Source organism: Branchiostoma belcheri, unplaced genomic scaffold (genome assembly GCF_001625305.1).
Source record: "Branchiostoma belcheri isolate BF01 breed outbred unplaced genomic scaffold, Haploidv18h27 scaffold12, whole genome shotgun sequence".
Taxonomy (NCBI): domain Eukaryota; kingdom Metazoa; phylum Chordata; class Leptocardii; order Amphioxiformes; family Branchiostomatidae; genus Branchiostoma; species Branchiostoma belcheri.
Genome location: NW_017802602.1, coordinates 130,349 through 146,165, shown reverse-complemented (window position 1 = coordinate 146,165; position 15,817 = coordinate 130,349). Strand labels below are relative to the sequence as shown.

The 15,817-nt window shown below is 48.6% G+C and overlaps 1 protein-coding gene across 2 annotated transcripts in view; it reads left to right on the top strand.

Moving 5' to 3' along the window:
• LOC109462764 (heparan sulfate glucosamine 3-O-sulfotransferase 6-like) overlaps positions 1-15,817 on the top strand; it is a 36,023-nt gene that overhangs the window by 5,933 nt on the left and 14,273 nt on the right. The window contains exon 2 of one of the 2 annotated variants that reach the window (XM_019759353.1): positions 6,562-7,425. In XM_019759353.1, coding sequence (XP_019614912.1) covers positions 6,788-7,425 — 638 coding nt within the window. In that variant the 5' untranslated portion in view covers positions 6,562-6,787. Of the gene's footprint in view, positions 1-6,437; positions 7,426-15,817 lie in introns of those variants that run through there. The other variant, XM_019759351.1, reaches the window with a different exon arrangement.

The following is a 15,817-nucleotide window of genomic DNA, read 5'->3' as shown; positions in this document are numbered from 1 at the left end:
ACAAACTCCCTTAGCATGCTTATCTCTCTATTTTGGCCGATTTCTACTCTTTCCAGCCACCTCCTCAAGCCTGGTAGAGGCTAGCATTCAGCCCTCCCAGACCCTGCTGTAACCCGACCTCCCCTGCCGGGTCCTTTCCGCGCCAGTTCCGACCGGAGCGCTGAATGGTCCTCCCGCGGCGACACCGTCCATCTCTGCCCGCCCGCCCGCTACCCGACACCCGGCGGACCGCTACCCGACACTAATCTCCAAGCAGATCCCTCTCGGTGGCAAAAAGACAGTATCGAATTGGCCAGGCAGTATCCATTAGCCAGAGAAGGTGGCCGGCCACCGACGTTGGGGGTAGCGACAAAAAAAATTTAAAAACGTAACGATCATTCCCCCACAACCTCTGCTTGGAGAGTAAAACGTCTGTCCCAGGTTCGCAGTGTCGTATGGTTCTTATAAGTTATTGACTCACCAAAAGCACAGGGACCTTTGTATGGTATTCTACAACTAAAAAGATGGAACAAAGCTAAATACATGTATGAATTCCCGTAGTAAGGCCCTGCGGAGGCTACCTGACACCCACCGGGCAGCCACCTGACACTAGCCTCTACCAGGCTTCGGGAGGCGGCTTGAAAAGAGTAGAAGTCGGACATATAGAGAGATAAGCATGCCAGGGGAGTTGGTCCTCCAGAGAGTTTGCCGCTCAAAAACTGTTCTCTCCAGCAGCCAAACTCCACTGGCATGTTATCTGCCATTTGGCAGATCTCACTACTATTTTCAGCCGCCTCCCGAAGCCTGGTAGAGGCTAACCCGACACTCTTTGGGCCACTACCCGACACCCACCGGCCCGCTACCCGACACCCACCGGGCCGCTACCCGACACCGGCCGGCTGCACCGCGTCTTTCACCCGCGGCCGACAGACGGCCAGCCCGCGGCTACCCGACACCCGTCCCGCCGTGGTTTAGGGTGCGAATCGGCGCCCGGCTTTTGTCCGGGCCCCGGGACGCTGGCCCGGTGTCGCCGCCCCCCTGCCTGCCGCCACGACCCCCCTCCCAACACCCGCGTCTGTTCTAAACAACGTGTTTGCGTCCTAATTGTGTGGGGCCGGTGGGGAGTCGGTTCTCTATCTGACCCTCACTGGGATGATGCATTCCTGTTTGTTATAGTACAAAAGATATCTGAGTACTAGTACCTCTCTCTGGGACCAACACTGCTGGGATGTATTCCTGCATTCTTCAGTGTTTGTTATACAAAAGATACAACCACTATCCTGGAAAGATTACACAGTAGGACCCGTCTTCACAGCGTTCAAACTCACTAATCTCCAAGCAGATCCCTCTCAGTGGCAAAAAGACAGTATCAAATTGGCCAGGCAGTATCCATCAGCCAGAGAAGCTCCATTAGCCACCGACGGTGGGGATCAGGACAAAAAAAACGGCCATATATAAAAAGGTAACGATCATTCCCCACAACCTCTGCTTGGAGAGTTCAAACTCGCAGGAAATGTTTCTCTGTGACCCACACTGTGATGATGTGATCATGTGTTCGTGCATTACTAGTATCTGTCACCGAAGGACGTGCTCGCTCTTCTAGTCTCTACCAGACTAACTACGCTGGCTATATCTAGAATAATATTTGCCAGGGGAGTTTGGCCGCCTTGTAGGTTTGACTGGCTGCTTCGGAGGGAACGAAACTACTAGTACCTCCCCGCGGCCGGACTCCCTTGGCCAATTTACTCTCTTTTTTGCCGAATTCTACGATCCGTGTTCCCGCAGAAAGGCCTGGTGGAGGCTAGCGATCTTCACAGCGGTCACAATAAACTTTATCTTGAACTGTTTGGACGCGCGACTTTTGAGAAAGTTTATGGAATTCTATGGAGACTTATTTTTTATCTATTTGTTCTGGATTGAATAAATGAAAACCGTTTGGGCTTAGCACACTTCAAATTTGATGACACTGATGAAAATACCGGCTAATGTATGTCAGTAATCACACTAATGGGGGTAGTTCCATATGGCCAGTATGAAGCGGCAGGACCGACACAGACGGTCCGACAACACCTGTAAGGTCCGCAGGGACCAGGGAATTTCGGTGCTGAAGTTTAACTTAAGATCTATCAAAGCTAAATAATAGTACTACTACTTAACTAGGCTAAAAAAATTGGATTTAAAATTTGATTTGATTTAAGCTAAATACGTGTATGAATCAATCTCCAAGCAGATCATACGGTGGCAAGGCAGTATCCATTGGCCAGAGGAGGGGTAATACTAGTAGATACTGCCTTGCCACCGTATGATCTGCTTGGAGATTACTATGAATAACGTCATCCTACGTACAGAATATATGTTTTGCGGCAACAAGAAAGGTTTAACTATTCTCTCACCTGTCTAGTCTGTAATAAATGTACCCCAGGCTGGAGGCAAGGCGGGAATGTAGGCCGGGAATGCGTCTGTATGGGCAATGAGAACCAGGCGTAGCCTCCATAGCATGCCAAAAACTGGGGTTTTGGGGTCTTCGGGAACTTTTATGTGCTATCTTCTGATTGCATATAGACAACATAGCCGGCCTGGTTGAATTACCCCGTTTAGAACTGGGCTAATCAGAAAACAGCCGAAGACCACCAAACCCACAGTTCTATAAGCCTGCTACGGAGGCTAATCAGAAAACAGCCGAAGACCACCAAACCCCCAGTTCTATAAGCCTGCTACGGAGGCTAATCAGAAAACAGCCGAAGACCACCAAACCCCCAGTTCTATAAGCCTGCTACGGAGGCTAGCGTGTGTCGGGGTCGGGAGGAGGCTGTGATGTTTTCTCCTGTCAGGACCCCGGGACTTTATCTGTCCGAGAATCGCGCTTACAGCAGTATCACTGTCCACATAGTATACTTCCCACAGAGCGCTAGCCTCGAACAGGCTTCGGGACGCGGCTGAATGCGTAGAAATCAGCCAAATAGAGGGCAGAGAGTAGGTCCGCTAGAGACTACATTTTGCCGCATCCGTGGGTCGCAAAATGTACCCTCGCTGGCCGGCTAACTCCCCTGGTATACCGTTCCCTTTATTTTGGCCAATTTCTACTATTTTTTCCAGCGATCCGCGGCGCCTGGTAGAGGCTAAAAGCACAGCTGGTGGCGATTTGCAGAACACACACCCGCCGCTAGGCGGCGCCCTGTCCGTACAGCCTGTACACCGCCAGGTAAGGGCCGGTCAGTCAGAGTGTCACGTCAAAGTGCGAAGTCCTGCCGCTGCTTTCTCCCCGTAACTTCCGTTATAAACCAAATCCAACCACTCACACAGCCTCATACATTTATACAATTACTAAGAAGAAAGAGGAAGTTGAAAAGACTAGATTACAGTATTTATACACGTAACAGTTGTGTGTATGGCCTGTGGGACAAAAATGTACAATGAATGAATGAATGAAAGACCTTTATTGTACATTTTTGCTCATTGCGAACTAAGTACAGGTCACTGCAAATAGCGATGGTAGACTAAAAGATATCTATACTATAGTAAAACTACATATGTACAGGTTCTGCTTCTTCTCGCTTCTTAAGACAGTTGTAAATGTAAGAACAGATGGAGTTTATAATACGAGAATTATCGAGTTTCATGAGGGATGTGAATTTTTCTTTTCTATGTAAAAATCTAAAACCAGGGAACAATGGAGGTCTTCTCCTTTCTGCGCGTAATGTCAGGCTGTCGCGGCTCAGCGGGCCGGTATGAAATCAATCCCTGCACGGTCTGTGCCGCTCTGCTCGCCCGTCAGAACGTGTCCGTCAGTCCACAGGATCCCTGCCGACCGTGAACACTAGCCTCTACCAGACTTCGGGAGGTGGCTGGGAAGAGTAGAAAGCGGGCAAATAGAGAGAGATAACATGTGAGGCGTGTGCGGCAAAATGTTCTCTCCCAGCAGACAAACTCCCCCGGCATGTTATCTCTCTCTCTATCTGGCCGATTTTTACTCTTCCCAGCCGCCTCCCGAAGCCTGGTAGAGGCTACGTGAACACAACCATTTTCCTCAGTCTGCAGGATCCCCACCGACCGTGAACAGGGCTGCTTAGCCTCCTGTGCAGGCTCCGGGGCGGGTGGCAGTTTTGATACAGCGTTCTGAAGATCCGTAAATAATTTCATCAGGTTGGTAAACGAATGAGTAGCAAAGTTCTTTCATCACAACCATTTATTTTTTACGAGCCGACGTTTCGATGACCGTCTGTCATCTTCATCAGGGCAGTTCTGACTGGTTTGCTGTGAACTGACGCTAGATGTGATCAAATAACTTTGATATTCAGCGTTTTGAAGAGTTTTTAACGCGTTATTTTAATAGCCGGCCATCCTAGAACCAGGTTCCATTCCGCCCAAAGAGCAGGCTGGTTGTAGGATGGCCGGCTATTAAAAACAGCGCGTTAAAAACTCTTCAAAACGCTGTATCAAAATCGCCACCCGCCCCGGAGCCTGCACGGGAGGCTAAGAACCACTTTCCTCTGCCAACAGCGCGCCGAGCAATTAGAGCCAGATCAGGTGTCCGGTCCTTTTAACCCGGGAAAGGCGAGACGCCGTGTTTTTGTGCCAGAGTTCTCAACAGTTCGCACAACAAGCCTAGCCTAGAACAGACTCCTTTAGATGGCGTGCACAGTTCGCACAACAAGCCTAGTCTCCAACAGACTCCTTTGCAGGCAAACTGACCGGCCAACTCCCCTGGCCAGCTACGTTCTTTTTAGGTCGATTTCTACTACTTATTATCATAAAGTTGATTGCAAATTATTATTTAGCCTGCAAACTGGACAATCTCCCCTGGCCAGCTACATTCATTTGAGGCCGATCTACTACTTTATCTCCAAGTAGATCTTTTGGTGGGGGTAAGACAGTATCAAATCGGCCAGTCTGTAACCATTTCCCCACCGAAGTCTGGCCAATTTGATACTGTCTTACCCCCACCAAAAGACCTGCTTGGAGAAGAAATTGGCCTCAAAAGAATGTAGCTAGCCAGGGGAGTTGGCCGTGTATAGAGGGTCCAGTTTGCAAGATCTGCTTGGAGATTACTACTTCTTCAGCCTGCAAATGAGCCTGTTGGAGACTACAGCAGTCCGTGACCTGTTGGCCAGACCGGATCCCGAAATCCGGCAGGCAGAACCAACTCGTGCATCTCAGGTTTCCCCTCCCGCCTGTGTTCCGCAGTTCTGTTATTCTTGCCGGTTCCTTCACGAGCTGACGGTAAGTGCTGCGGGCTTTGTGCCGAGGGTCCTTCAGCGCCGGGAGTGGCGCTTCTCCCCGCGTCAAGTGCGCGAATGGTTCCCGCTGTGTGTTCAGATGGTTCTGTGGCCGCTCTACGCGTGGCAGTTGAGATACTGTACTAGTAGTACCCTAGCCTCCGCCCGACTTCTTTTGCAGGCTGAATAAATCGTAGAAATCGTCCTAAAATTGGCGAGGCTTCTCTGGCCGGCTACCTTCTCTACCCTTTTTTAGGCCGATTTCTACGATTTATTCAGCCTGCAAAAGAAGCCTGGTGGAGACTACTGTACAGTGTACTAGTACCCTACTTTGCCTCTCTACCAGGCTTCGGGAGGCGGCTGGAAAGAGCAGAAATCGGCCAAATAGGGAGATAACATGCCGGGGGAGTTTGCTCGCCTGGAGAGAACAGCCTGGAGAGAACAGTTTGCCGCACCCGAAATGAGGGGATTACTTTTATACCGTTGCGACTACACACAGGTTTCGGGAGCGGCAAACTGTTCTCTCCAACCGACCAAACTCCCCTGGTATGTTATCTGTCTATTTGGCCGATTTCTACTCTTTCCAGCCGCCTCCTGAAGCCTGCTAGAGGCTACAGCCGCCTCCCGAAACCTGATAGAGGCTACAGCCGCCTCCCGAAGCCTGGTAGAGGCTAACTAGTACCCCACTTCTCTCCCAGCGCACTGGGACCGGCTCTTTCTGCCTCGGGGTATTTTCCTTCCCAATCCGACACGAGCCGAAAACAAAAATGCAAATAAAACCAGGAATCTGATAATTCGCCCTTTCCATTCAAACCCAACGGGCCCTTGTATGGTTTTTAATCACCGCCCACTTTAGCTCAAGCGGCCCGGCGACTTGTAATAGCGCGCCGCTTCGTCAAATCACCGATTTTCGTGACATTATCTCGTTCTGAAAGCCCCCTGAGAATCAGCCATTGTCCACAAATCTCTCCAACCCCTGCTGACATGATTGCACCGGCCAATTTTCTAATTTCGTCCAGTAAAAATTAATCTGGACAATTATTTTGTCCCGAGACCCGCCGACGATCGGTTTTCCGTACGCGAGAAAGTGTTTTAATTCGGGAGTGAGGCCGAATTATTGTATTATGTGAGATTGAATGTTGGTTCCCCTTCATTAGATTTTGCGTTCAGCACACCCCTGGGAAATAATGGATGTGTCTAATTATTTTCTGACCAATGGCGTCGCTGCTTTGGATCACGTGAGAAGAGTTGTGAATGTGGCGAGCGAGTGGACGAGCGTGTTTGTGTGTTGTTCAGTCATTCTCTAACTAACGCCGCAAGTTTTTCCCCTGTGCTCAAGTGCTCACGGATTTCTGCTCGTTTTCAGATGGATTCCACCTAAAATTCGCGGCGGCCGTCAGCAGACCATACCCGCCTGGAGTGGAGCTAAGTTGTTGAGGGGAAAACCAGCCGGGCAGGCTGTACCCGCAGGACGTGTGAGTGTGAAGTCCGTCCGCACGGCGAGAGCTAATTCCAAAGTGGAGCAGAAGTGGTTAGTGTTGCGCCCGGGCGGAGAGAGAGTTGTGGCCTGGCGACTGTAGCCGGCCGGGAACATGCTGGATCTGTGCAACAAACGCTGGCCCAGGAAGCTGCTGCTGATCGCCTGCCTGCTGTCCGTGCTGGTCTGCGTGCTGATCAGCTACCGGGAGTGTTGCCAGCAGCCGGGCGGGCGGAGGCGGGACGACCCGGGCTTCCTGGCGGCGGAGTGGGGCCGCGGCAGGAACATGGTCCGGTCCGTGTGGGACGAGGAGATCTCGGAGACGTTCCTGTCGGGGCGTCGGCAGTACCGCATGCACCTGCAGCAGGCGCGCTACGTGGACGCCAACTATAACATCGACGTGCGCGACGAGTTACCGGCCAACGCCGGGCCGCTGCGGAGGGACGGTACGGGCCCGGCGAGGCCGCGGCACCGCGTCCGGCAGACCAACCCGCACAACCCGCTCGCGTTCGGGTACCGAGACGAGGACGCCGACAGATCCTCGGGAACGACAGACGCCACTCTGAACCCTCTCTTGTCCTCCAACAGCCTGAACGCCACACGGAAACTTCCCCAGGTTATCATAATCGGAGTGAAGAAGGGAGGCACCCGCGCGCTACTGGAGTACCTGCGGCTGCACCCCGACATCCGCGCCGTGGGACCAGAGGTCCACTTCTTCGATAGGAAATACGACAACGGACTGGAGTGGTACAGGTACGGCATATATTACTTATCATAACCACATCTTCTCTTCTTAACACTTACATCCCACTCCTCCCAAGTACAACAAACGCTTTAGGCCAAGTTAGGGTTTAGTTTAATTAGGAGAAACGAAGGAAAATTTTGCTTTCCTCAACAGATGTTACGGTTGGGTCTGTGTTGGGTCTTTCCTCTGCGGACTAGAATTTTACAGGTACGGGATATATTACTTATAATCACATACATACATCCCACTCCTCCAAGTACTACCACAAACGTGTAGGGTTTAGCTTAGTAATTAGGAGAGTTATGTAGGAAATTTTTGCTTTCCTCTGAACGGATGTGACGGTTTATATAATAGGTCTGTGTGTCTTTTCCTCTACGGACGGGGATTGTACAATTGCAAGTACGGGGTCTAGTATTTATCATATTATCACATACGTCTACAAGTACCACAAACGGACAGGGTTTATAATTAGGAGATAGAGTCGTGTACGAAATTTTGCTTCCCTCGGAACAGATGTGACGGTTGAGTCTGTTCTGTGTGTCTGTCTTTCCTCTGATGCTGAACAGATAGTGTTACCGACTGGAATTGTGCAGGTACAATATCTATTATTTATCATAATCTCATCATCCACTTAACACGTACATCTTCCTCACGTCTGGCCACTCAACAACTACAACAAAAACTCCCGGGGTTTAGCTTTAGCTTAGTAATTAGGAGACTTGTGTAGGAAAATCAGGGCTTTACCCAAGCAAATCATGAAGCAAGCTCCTCCTCTCCCTAAAATCCTAGCACCTCTCCCCAGATATTCAAATTTATGGCTTTCTCTTAGTATTTTCATGAAAATTTGGTCATTTATTCATAAACCGATTAGGGAGGACCTCTCCCCGAAGTATTTTTGTTCCAGAATTTACATTTCAAGTCATGTATGTAGAAAACGCTTTTCTCTAAACAGATATAATTTACGGTTGCTTCTGTGTTTGTGTGTGCTTGTGTTGGATTTCTAGTCCATTTCAGTCGCCTTGTCAGAACCCACTTTCACAGTCCCTGGTTCCCTGTGCCGAAGTGAAGTCCGATCCTGCAGGTTAGCTCTGCTCCACTGAAGCTAAAGCAAAGCGCCTGAGACCCAGGCACGACAGGCATTCCTGCTAGGAAGTGGGGGTCGGGCCGGGGATGACAGAAGCGGCCGTCTCATGTTTCCCACGGCGGCCCAAACAGACAGATATACGGGCTGGAAAAGAAAACTTCCCCCTTCTCCAAACACCTAAACGCTACAAACGAATTTTTAAACCCTGTTTTACAAGCAAACTCGCGGTTATTTCCGTAGATAATATAGAATTATCAGAACACGGTTAATTTTTGTACCCCCGCTCACAGAGCCACCTAGATGGAATGTGGAGAGTAAAAAACGGCCTCTGTAGAACATTTGTTGCAGCGTAATCTCCCGACTCATGGCTAATTTATAGGCAGTAACACGAGGGCAGGGGAGCAGGCGAAGCTGACACACAATTTCGGCGGGGAAAAACGCCCGGACGGAGCAGTTTTCGTTAATTGTTAATGCGTGGAACAGGAGAGGTGCGCTGGGCTGGCGTGTTGTGTTGTTCCACGTCCTTGTAGCCTCCACAGCACGCCAATAACTGCTGGTTTGGGGGTCTTCAGGATTTTTTGTGTGCTATTTTCTGATTGCATATACTAGTAGACAGCATAGCCGGCCTGGTTGAACTGGGCTAATCAGAAAACAGCCGAAGACCAGCAAACCCCCAGTTCTATAAGCCTACGAAGGCTACGTCCATGCGGGCCCGTCCGTTCGCACACTTCGCTTCACCCGTCCGACTGGATATGAAATTATATCATATTTACGGGGTCGTGGCGGCGAGGCCTCCCCGCATATGAGACTTGTCACAGCGGGCTGACAAACTCATCTGGGCCGGGAGCCGACAGCCGCATGAAATACCTTTATGGAGCGGAGCTTCTGCCGCCATCGTGATTCATTATTACATGTCCCAGGCGGCAGCCCGGTACTTTTACCGGCATTTATTATTGATGATGGCGCTCTCGGCCGGCCCGATTCTGGCACGCCAGCTAGGGCAGCAACAAACTCCGCCGCTTTCGTGAGAGGGAAAAAAAGGGCCCACATTTTCTCCACTGTGTAGCCAGGGGAAAGGCATAGCCGCTACCAGTACCAGGCTTCGGGAGGCGGCTGGAAATAGTAGAAATTGAACTAGAAACTGGCCAAGTAAAGAGATAGCATGCCGAGGGAGTTGGTCAGATAGGCCCGCTCCAAACTCTGCCGCTTTCGTGAGAGAAAAAAAGAGACCCACATTTTCTGTGTAGCCAGGGGACAGCCATAGCCTCTACCAGGCTTCGGGAGGCGACTGGAAAGAGTAGAAACTGGCCAAATAGAGAGATAACATGCCGGGGGAGTTGGTCCGGTAGAGAGTACATTTTGGCGATTCTGGCACTTCAGGGTCGTTCCAAACTCTGAAAAAAAAAACTACAGCCCCGTTTTCTGCTAGTCTCCGGGCGGGTGGGAGTTTTGATACTGCGTTTTGTAGAATTTTTAACTCGTTCTTTTGCCTGCACAAATTTCACTGGGCAGCTGGTTGTAATACTTGTAGGATGGTCGACAAAAGAACGAGTTAAACTTAAAATTCTAGAAAACGCAGTATCAAAACTCCCAGCCGCCTGCACAGACCAGAGGTCTGATTTTCTCCGCTGTGTATAACCGGCAGTCCAGGGAAAGCCGCCGCCGGGCCGGGTGGTAAGTTGTTGGCAGAACGTGCCGCTTCAATAGAAACCCACAAGTGCAGGAACAACAATCACAAATTGATTTGCCGGCCCCACGAGAGAGAAACAGAAACTCGGGCGGCCTGTCGTACAGAAACACAGTATCAAAACTGACCCCTCTGGTCCCAACCCCTTACAGACACGTAACTCTAGAACCTGCGTACATTCTTAAAACAAGAACCCTGAGAAACCGAACCCGGCAGTCAGTATGACTTGAGAGGCGTATTCCGCTCGGTAAGTGCGTGATTCTTACCAAGTTTCCGTCTTTACTACACTAAAATTCTCTCACTACATGATTTAAACTGATTATGTGAACGGGTCAAGCAAAATCACAGGTCTGAAAAGCTACCGAGAAGAGAGAAAGAATTTTCCCTTCTGTTGTTGTAATTGGCTTATATCTGTTTAGTGTGTACATGAGGGAAATGGCTGAATGCAGCTCGGGGGCAAGGAAGCGTGGCTGTAGCAGGGAAGGGTTTGCCTGTCGTGTTGTATGTACTACTAGAGAGAATGTTGCCGACAAGTTCGCAGTTTGGTGCAAGTTTGTTCCCCCGTCTTCCCACCAAAACGTTAGCCCGATTAGCACCAGGGGGTCCGATCCACAGCCTGAAGAGAAACTGCCGGTCTCTGGTCTTGTGTGTGAGAAAAAGCCGTGTGGGGTGTGTTTGTTATGAGGGCGGCTGGCTTGGATAGTTACAGGATAGGATTCCGACATTCTGCCGGCGTGTTTTGGGTAAGACTCCCCGCCAAAGGAAGTGGGGCAGTAGCGTTAAGAATGCGGCCCCACGGCGAGGGTTCGGGTTGTAGTAAGGAGGCTAGTCTCTACAGCTGTACAGGACTAACTACCCCGGCTATAGGGGAGTTTGGCCGCCTTGTAGGTTTGACAGGCCGCGCAGTTTGGAGGGAAAGAAACTAGAAGAAACTACCTCCCCGCGGCCGGACTCCCTTGGCCCAATTTTACTCTTTTTTTTTGCGGAAATCTACGATCCGTATTCCCGCAGAAAGGCCTGTTGGAGGCTAGTAAGTTGTAGGAGGCGCTCTATCGTGGGTTTGTAACGGCTCAAGTGTTTGCTTTCTTCAGAAGAAGGTCAAACATCCCACGCGGCCCACAATAGCGGCGGGGTTGATGAAGTGAGGAGTGTTGGTTCCTGTAGCTCTGATGGGCGCTGAAGTGTCTGTTTGGCGGCTGTTGGCGGTTACTAGTATATACTGCCGTGAGACCAGTTTTTACTGTGGTAAAAACCAACACGAGTTGTCAGCAACACAAACATGCATCAGTAGTCACCTCCACGTCCCGATCTGGGAAAAATCTACTCTACAAGCAGAGGGTGTGGGGGAATGATCGTTAGCTTTTTATATGTGGCCGGGTTATTTTTTTGTCGCTAGGCCACCAACCCGTCGGTGGCCGGCGACCTTCTCAGGCAAATGGATACTGCCTGGTCTATTTTATACTGTTTTTTTGCCACCGAAAGGGATCTGCTTGGAGATTAGGAAAACTCACCAAATCACGCAGCACCGCTTCCCAATCTGGGAAAACTCACAAAATCACACGCACACCTGAACAGCGCTGTGTGTTAGCCTCCGTAGCAGGCTTATAGAACTGGGGATTTGGTTTGGTGGTCTTCGGCTGTTTTCTGATTAGCCCAGTTGTCAAAAAAACGGGGGTAATTCAACCAGGCTGGCTATGTTGCCAATATGCAATCAGAAAGGACCCCCAAACCCCCCAGTTTTTGGCCTGCTGTGGAGGCTACCAAAACGCTAGAACAGCGCTGCCTGTGTGCTGCCATGTGACTGTGAGATCGTGCTGGGAGTGAGATCGTGCGTTACCCGGGCTTTAATTATTGAGAAGGGCGTAAACAATGGCGGGAATGGCGCGGAAAGCCCCCGGGACGGGCCGTCTCTGCGGATACAGCAGTTCTCAGCAACATTAAAATCCATTAGAAACGTCACGGACAAAAGGACGGCCATAAACAACACCATTGTGCCCCGCTGGAAGAAAAATGGTGAATAGTTTTCCCGTGAATACGGATCAAGTCAAGTCACAACATGAAGTGTTGAATGTTTGTAAATACTAGAGTTCCATTTGATTAGGTCAGCAGAGAAAAATCTTTGGTTGCATACTAGTAGTTAAAAACTCGGTAGTTGTGTACAGAGATTTACCATTTCTATATTGTGTACAAACTCACCATTTCTTTGTTGTGCACAAACCATTTCTATAAGAAAGATTTTTGCAAATACATGCCCGAGGGCTAATTGCAGGTAGAAACAGCATGTAGTAATAAGAAAATACAATAATATAAGAGACTACGTCTAACATTATGCAACATCCTACAACTTCTTTTGAGGCAGTGGGAGACGAATTTACCCACTTCTTCTATAATATGTGGGTTCTTTAATTTTAGTGGTAAAATTGTTTTCTCATCAGATGGTCAGGAAGTTGGCAGTTAGTACTACTAGGCAGCGTTCTAGGTTTAATTTTAAAACAGTTTGTTTCTTAATGTCTTATGTTCTGAAAAGGATGTCTGAAATCCATTTGTTATGAAGCGGATGTAAAATTCACACAAATTTCCTGCATCCTGCAGACAGAGCTAATGCAGGCGGGATCCATGTTTTGTGATTTGGAGCTGAGTGAGCTTCGCCACAGCCAGACTCCCCCTCCCGTATTATCACTACAAAAGATGTTCGTGAACAAGAAGATCAGCGGATTGTCCTCTCCAAGCCGGCAGAAATCCCACTCAGTTGTTGGAGAGGCTTTTCTGTAAATCTTGTCATTGTTCCCGGGACAGTTTTGCCCTTTTGCAGAAACTCATTAAAAATGTTTGCAAGTCAAAAGACTGGAGGTGAACAAGAACAACGGCCAAATGACAGCAGACAGACTCTCAGTTGGGATTGTGAATCTCGGCAAAGGGAATCAATGAATCAAGCAGAAACCGTCCAGAATTGTGTTTCTATTTATAATAGGAATTCACAAGTTTGACTGTTGTAACAGGACCTCTACATAGCATCAGTATTTTGTGTCATTGTAAAATTCTTGTTATGCTGTTATGTATACTGGTGTACAGTAATGTTATTTCTATCAAATTATTTGTAAATTTTACTCTCCAAGCAAAGGTTTAGGATTTTACTTTGGCATAGATTTGATGTCTTTTTAAGTGTTTTTAACGGGCTCTGTTTTTTGTAAAAGTGTGTTTTTTTTACCAGCCAAACAGTGGTGTTTTGGACACTGTATGTCCCTGCCTTTTAGCCACCGAAAGATTGTGAAATTTACACGTTCTTCTGTTTTTTTATTGATCGTTTTCTGTAATAGCAGTGTAGGTACTAAAATTGATCAGTGATTACAGTGATTTGTACAATGTAATTCCTGTGTGGAAGTCACAACGTAGCAATCTTCTGTAAGATAGTTTTTATGTTTCTGTAGCCTGTCCTTGTTGCGAACAGTGTTTAGTTGATAAATCTTGTCAAGACCAGATCTATTTACTGGATTCAGTTCCAGTTAAGGAGGGCTCTCCCCAAGCAATGAAGCAAGGGTGCTCCACCTCTACCCAAAATCCCAGCACCTCTCCCAAAAATGTTAAAATCTAGAGTAAGCATTTTCATGAAAATTGACAGATTTTTTTTTTTTGCGACATCAGCAATCAGCATCTAGGAAGTGCCTCTCCCTTAAACATTTCTGGGGAGACCGGGGCCCTGCAAAGTATAACCTTACTGTAGAAATGACAAATATTTAGTTTTTGCTAAGTCCGAGGTTAGTTTGTGGGCTGTTTTGTGAAGTATAACCGGCCTGTAGAAATGGCAAGTTGTCTGCTATTAGAGAGGTTACAAGTAGGTTTTTTGGGCTTTTATGTGAAGTATGACCAGTCTGTAGAAATGAGAAGTAGTATTTAGTTTCTGCTAGGTCAGAGGTTAGTTTGTGTGAACCTCTCTGGTTTGACCAGCACACGTCGGGGAATTCCCCAGTAATCATCCACAACTTTGTAGATACCTGAGTAATTATCCACAAACAAAACCCCTACAGCCAGGGATAACACAACTCACACCGAGGAAAGCCTCGCAGCTTTACTTCTTAAACACTCCACAATGTGAGAACAGATTCTTTAGTAATAATCCATAAACCAAACAGCTTTTCCCCAATTATCCACGAATCAGACACATCCAGGCTTCCCAGACTGGGCAAATTGGAAGGTAGGGTTGCCACATTCCTGGCAGGGCCACATGGAAACTCTCCAGCTTCTGGTAAGGTCTTCCTCCTGTTGCCAATCTGCTCTACTCTAGCCTCTACCAGGCTTCGGGAGGCGGCTGGAAAGAGTAGAAACTAGCCTCTACCAGGCTTCGGGAGGTGGCTGGAAAGAGTAGAAATTGGCCAAATAGGGAGATAAGATGCCAATGGAGATAGTCTGCTCCTTGGTCCGCTAGAGAGTATGTTTTGGCATACATGTACATTGCACTCTCTAGCGGACCAACTCCCCACAGCATGTTATCTCATCTCTCTCTATTTGGCCAATTTCTACTCTTTCCAGCTGCCTCCAGAAGCCTGGTAGAGGCTGCACCTGCAGTGTTCAGCCTGGCCTTTTGGCTGCTGAAGTTGTGAAAGGGAAACAAGCCTGGCTGTTAGCCTCCGTAGCAGGCTTATAGAACTGGGGGTTTGGTGGTCTTCGGCTGTTATCTGATTAGCCCAGTTCTCAAAAAAACGGGGGTAATTCAACCAGGCCGGCTATGTTGTCTATATGCAATCAGAAAATAGCACACAAAAGCTCCCGAAGACCCTGAAGACCTCCAAACCCCCAGTTTTTGGCTGCTATGGAGGCTACTTGGCTGTGGGGAGGAAGGAGTTGACATTTGGCTGTGGGGAGAGGAGTTGACATTTGTGATCCCCTCACACCTCACTGCCAAGTGGTGTGAAGTGGTCTTATCAAACTGCCACATGGGGGGAGGGGGGCACTTATCACACATCCTGCCAACACCAACACAGTAACAGACATGAATACAGTCTACGGTCAGGTAGGAAAGTCAAGTCTTCTGCAGGAACTGGTGAGAGTTTCTGTGGTGCCACAATTGTCAACAACAGTCAGGACTGTATATGAGGGATGTATGTATTGCCTGTGTTGTCTATTGTAATTCGTGTGTGCAAAGTCTTTGACCCTGTTCATACCAGACTTATATTTAGCGGTTTCAACCGGTTTTTCAAAAACCGGTTTTTATTTAACCTGGTGTGAACGCAAATTAACCGGTTTTTTAGGGGTTTAAATCCGATTTTGAAAAACCACCTCGGGAGGTGGTTTTTGAGGGGTTTTTGTGGGGTTTTTCCACCGAAAAACCTGGTCTGAACGCTAAGGGTTTATTGAACCGGTTTTTGCGTCATAATTCCGGGGTCACGGGGTCAGCATCCTGACTGTGTGCGACCTGCAAGCTTTTTTGATCGCGTTGTTTTGACCAACTTGAGTTAGTTTCCACTGTTTTTCCATGGTTTCTCTTCATTTTGCGATGGAATCAGCATATGCAACCTGGTCGGCGGACGAGACGCTCCTGGTACTTAGGTTTGGAGAGCAGGAGTCGCCGAATTCGAAAAGCTGGGGGGGGGGGCGAGGGCTCTACTGAAACAAAAATGTTGGAGGAAGCTGA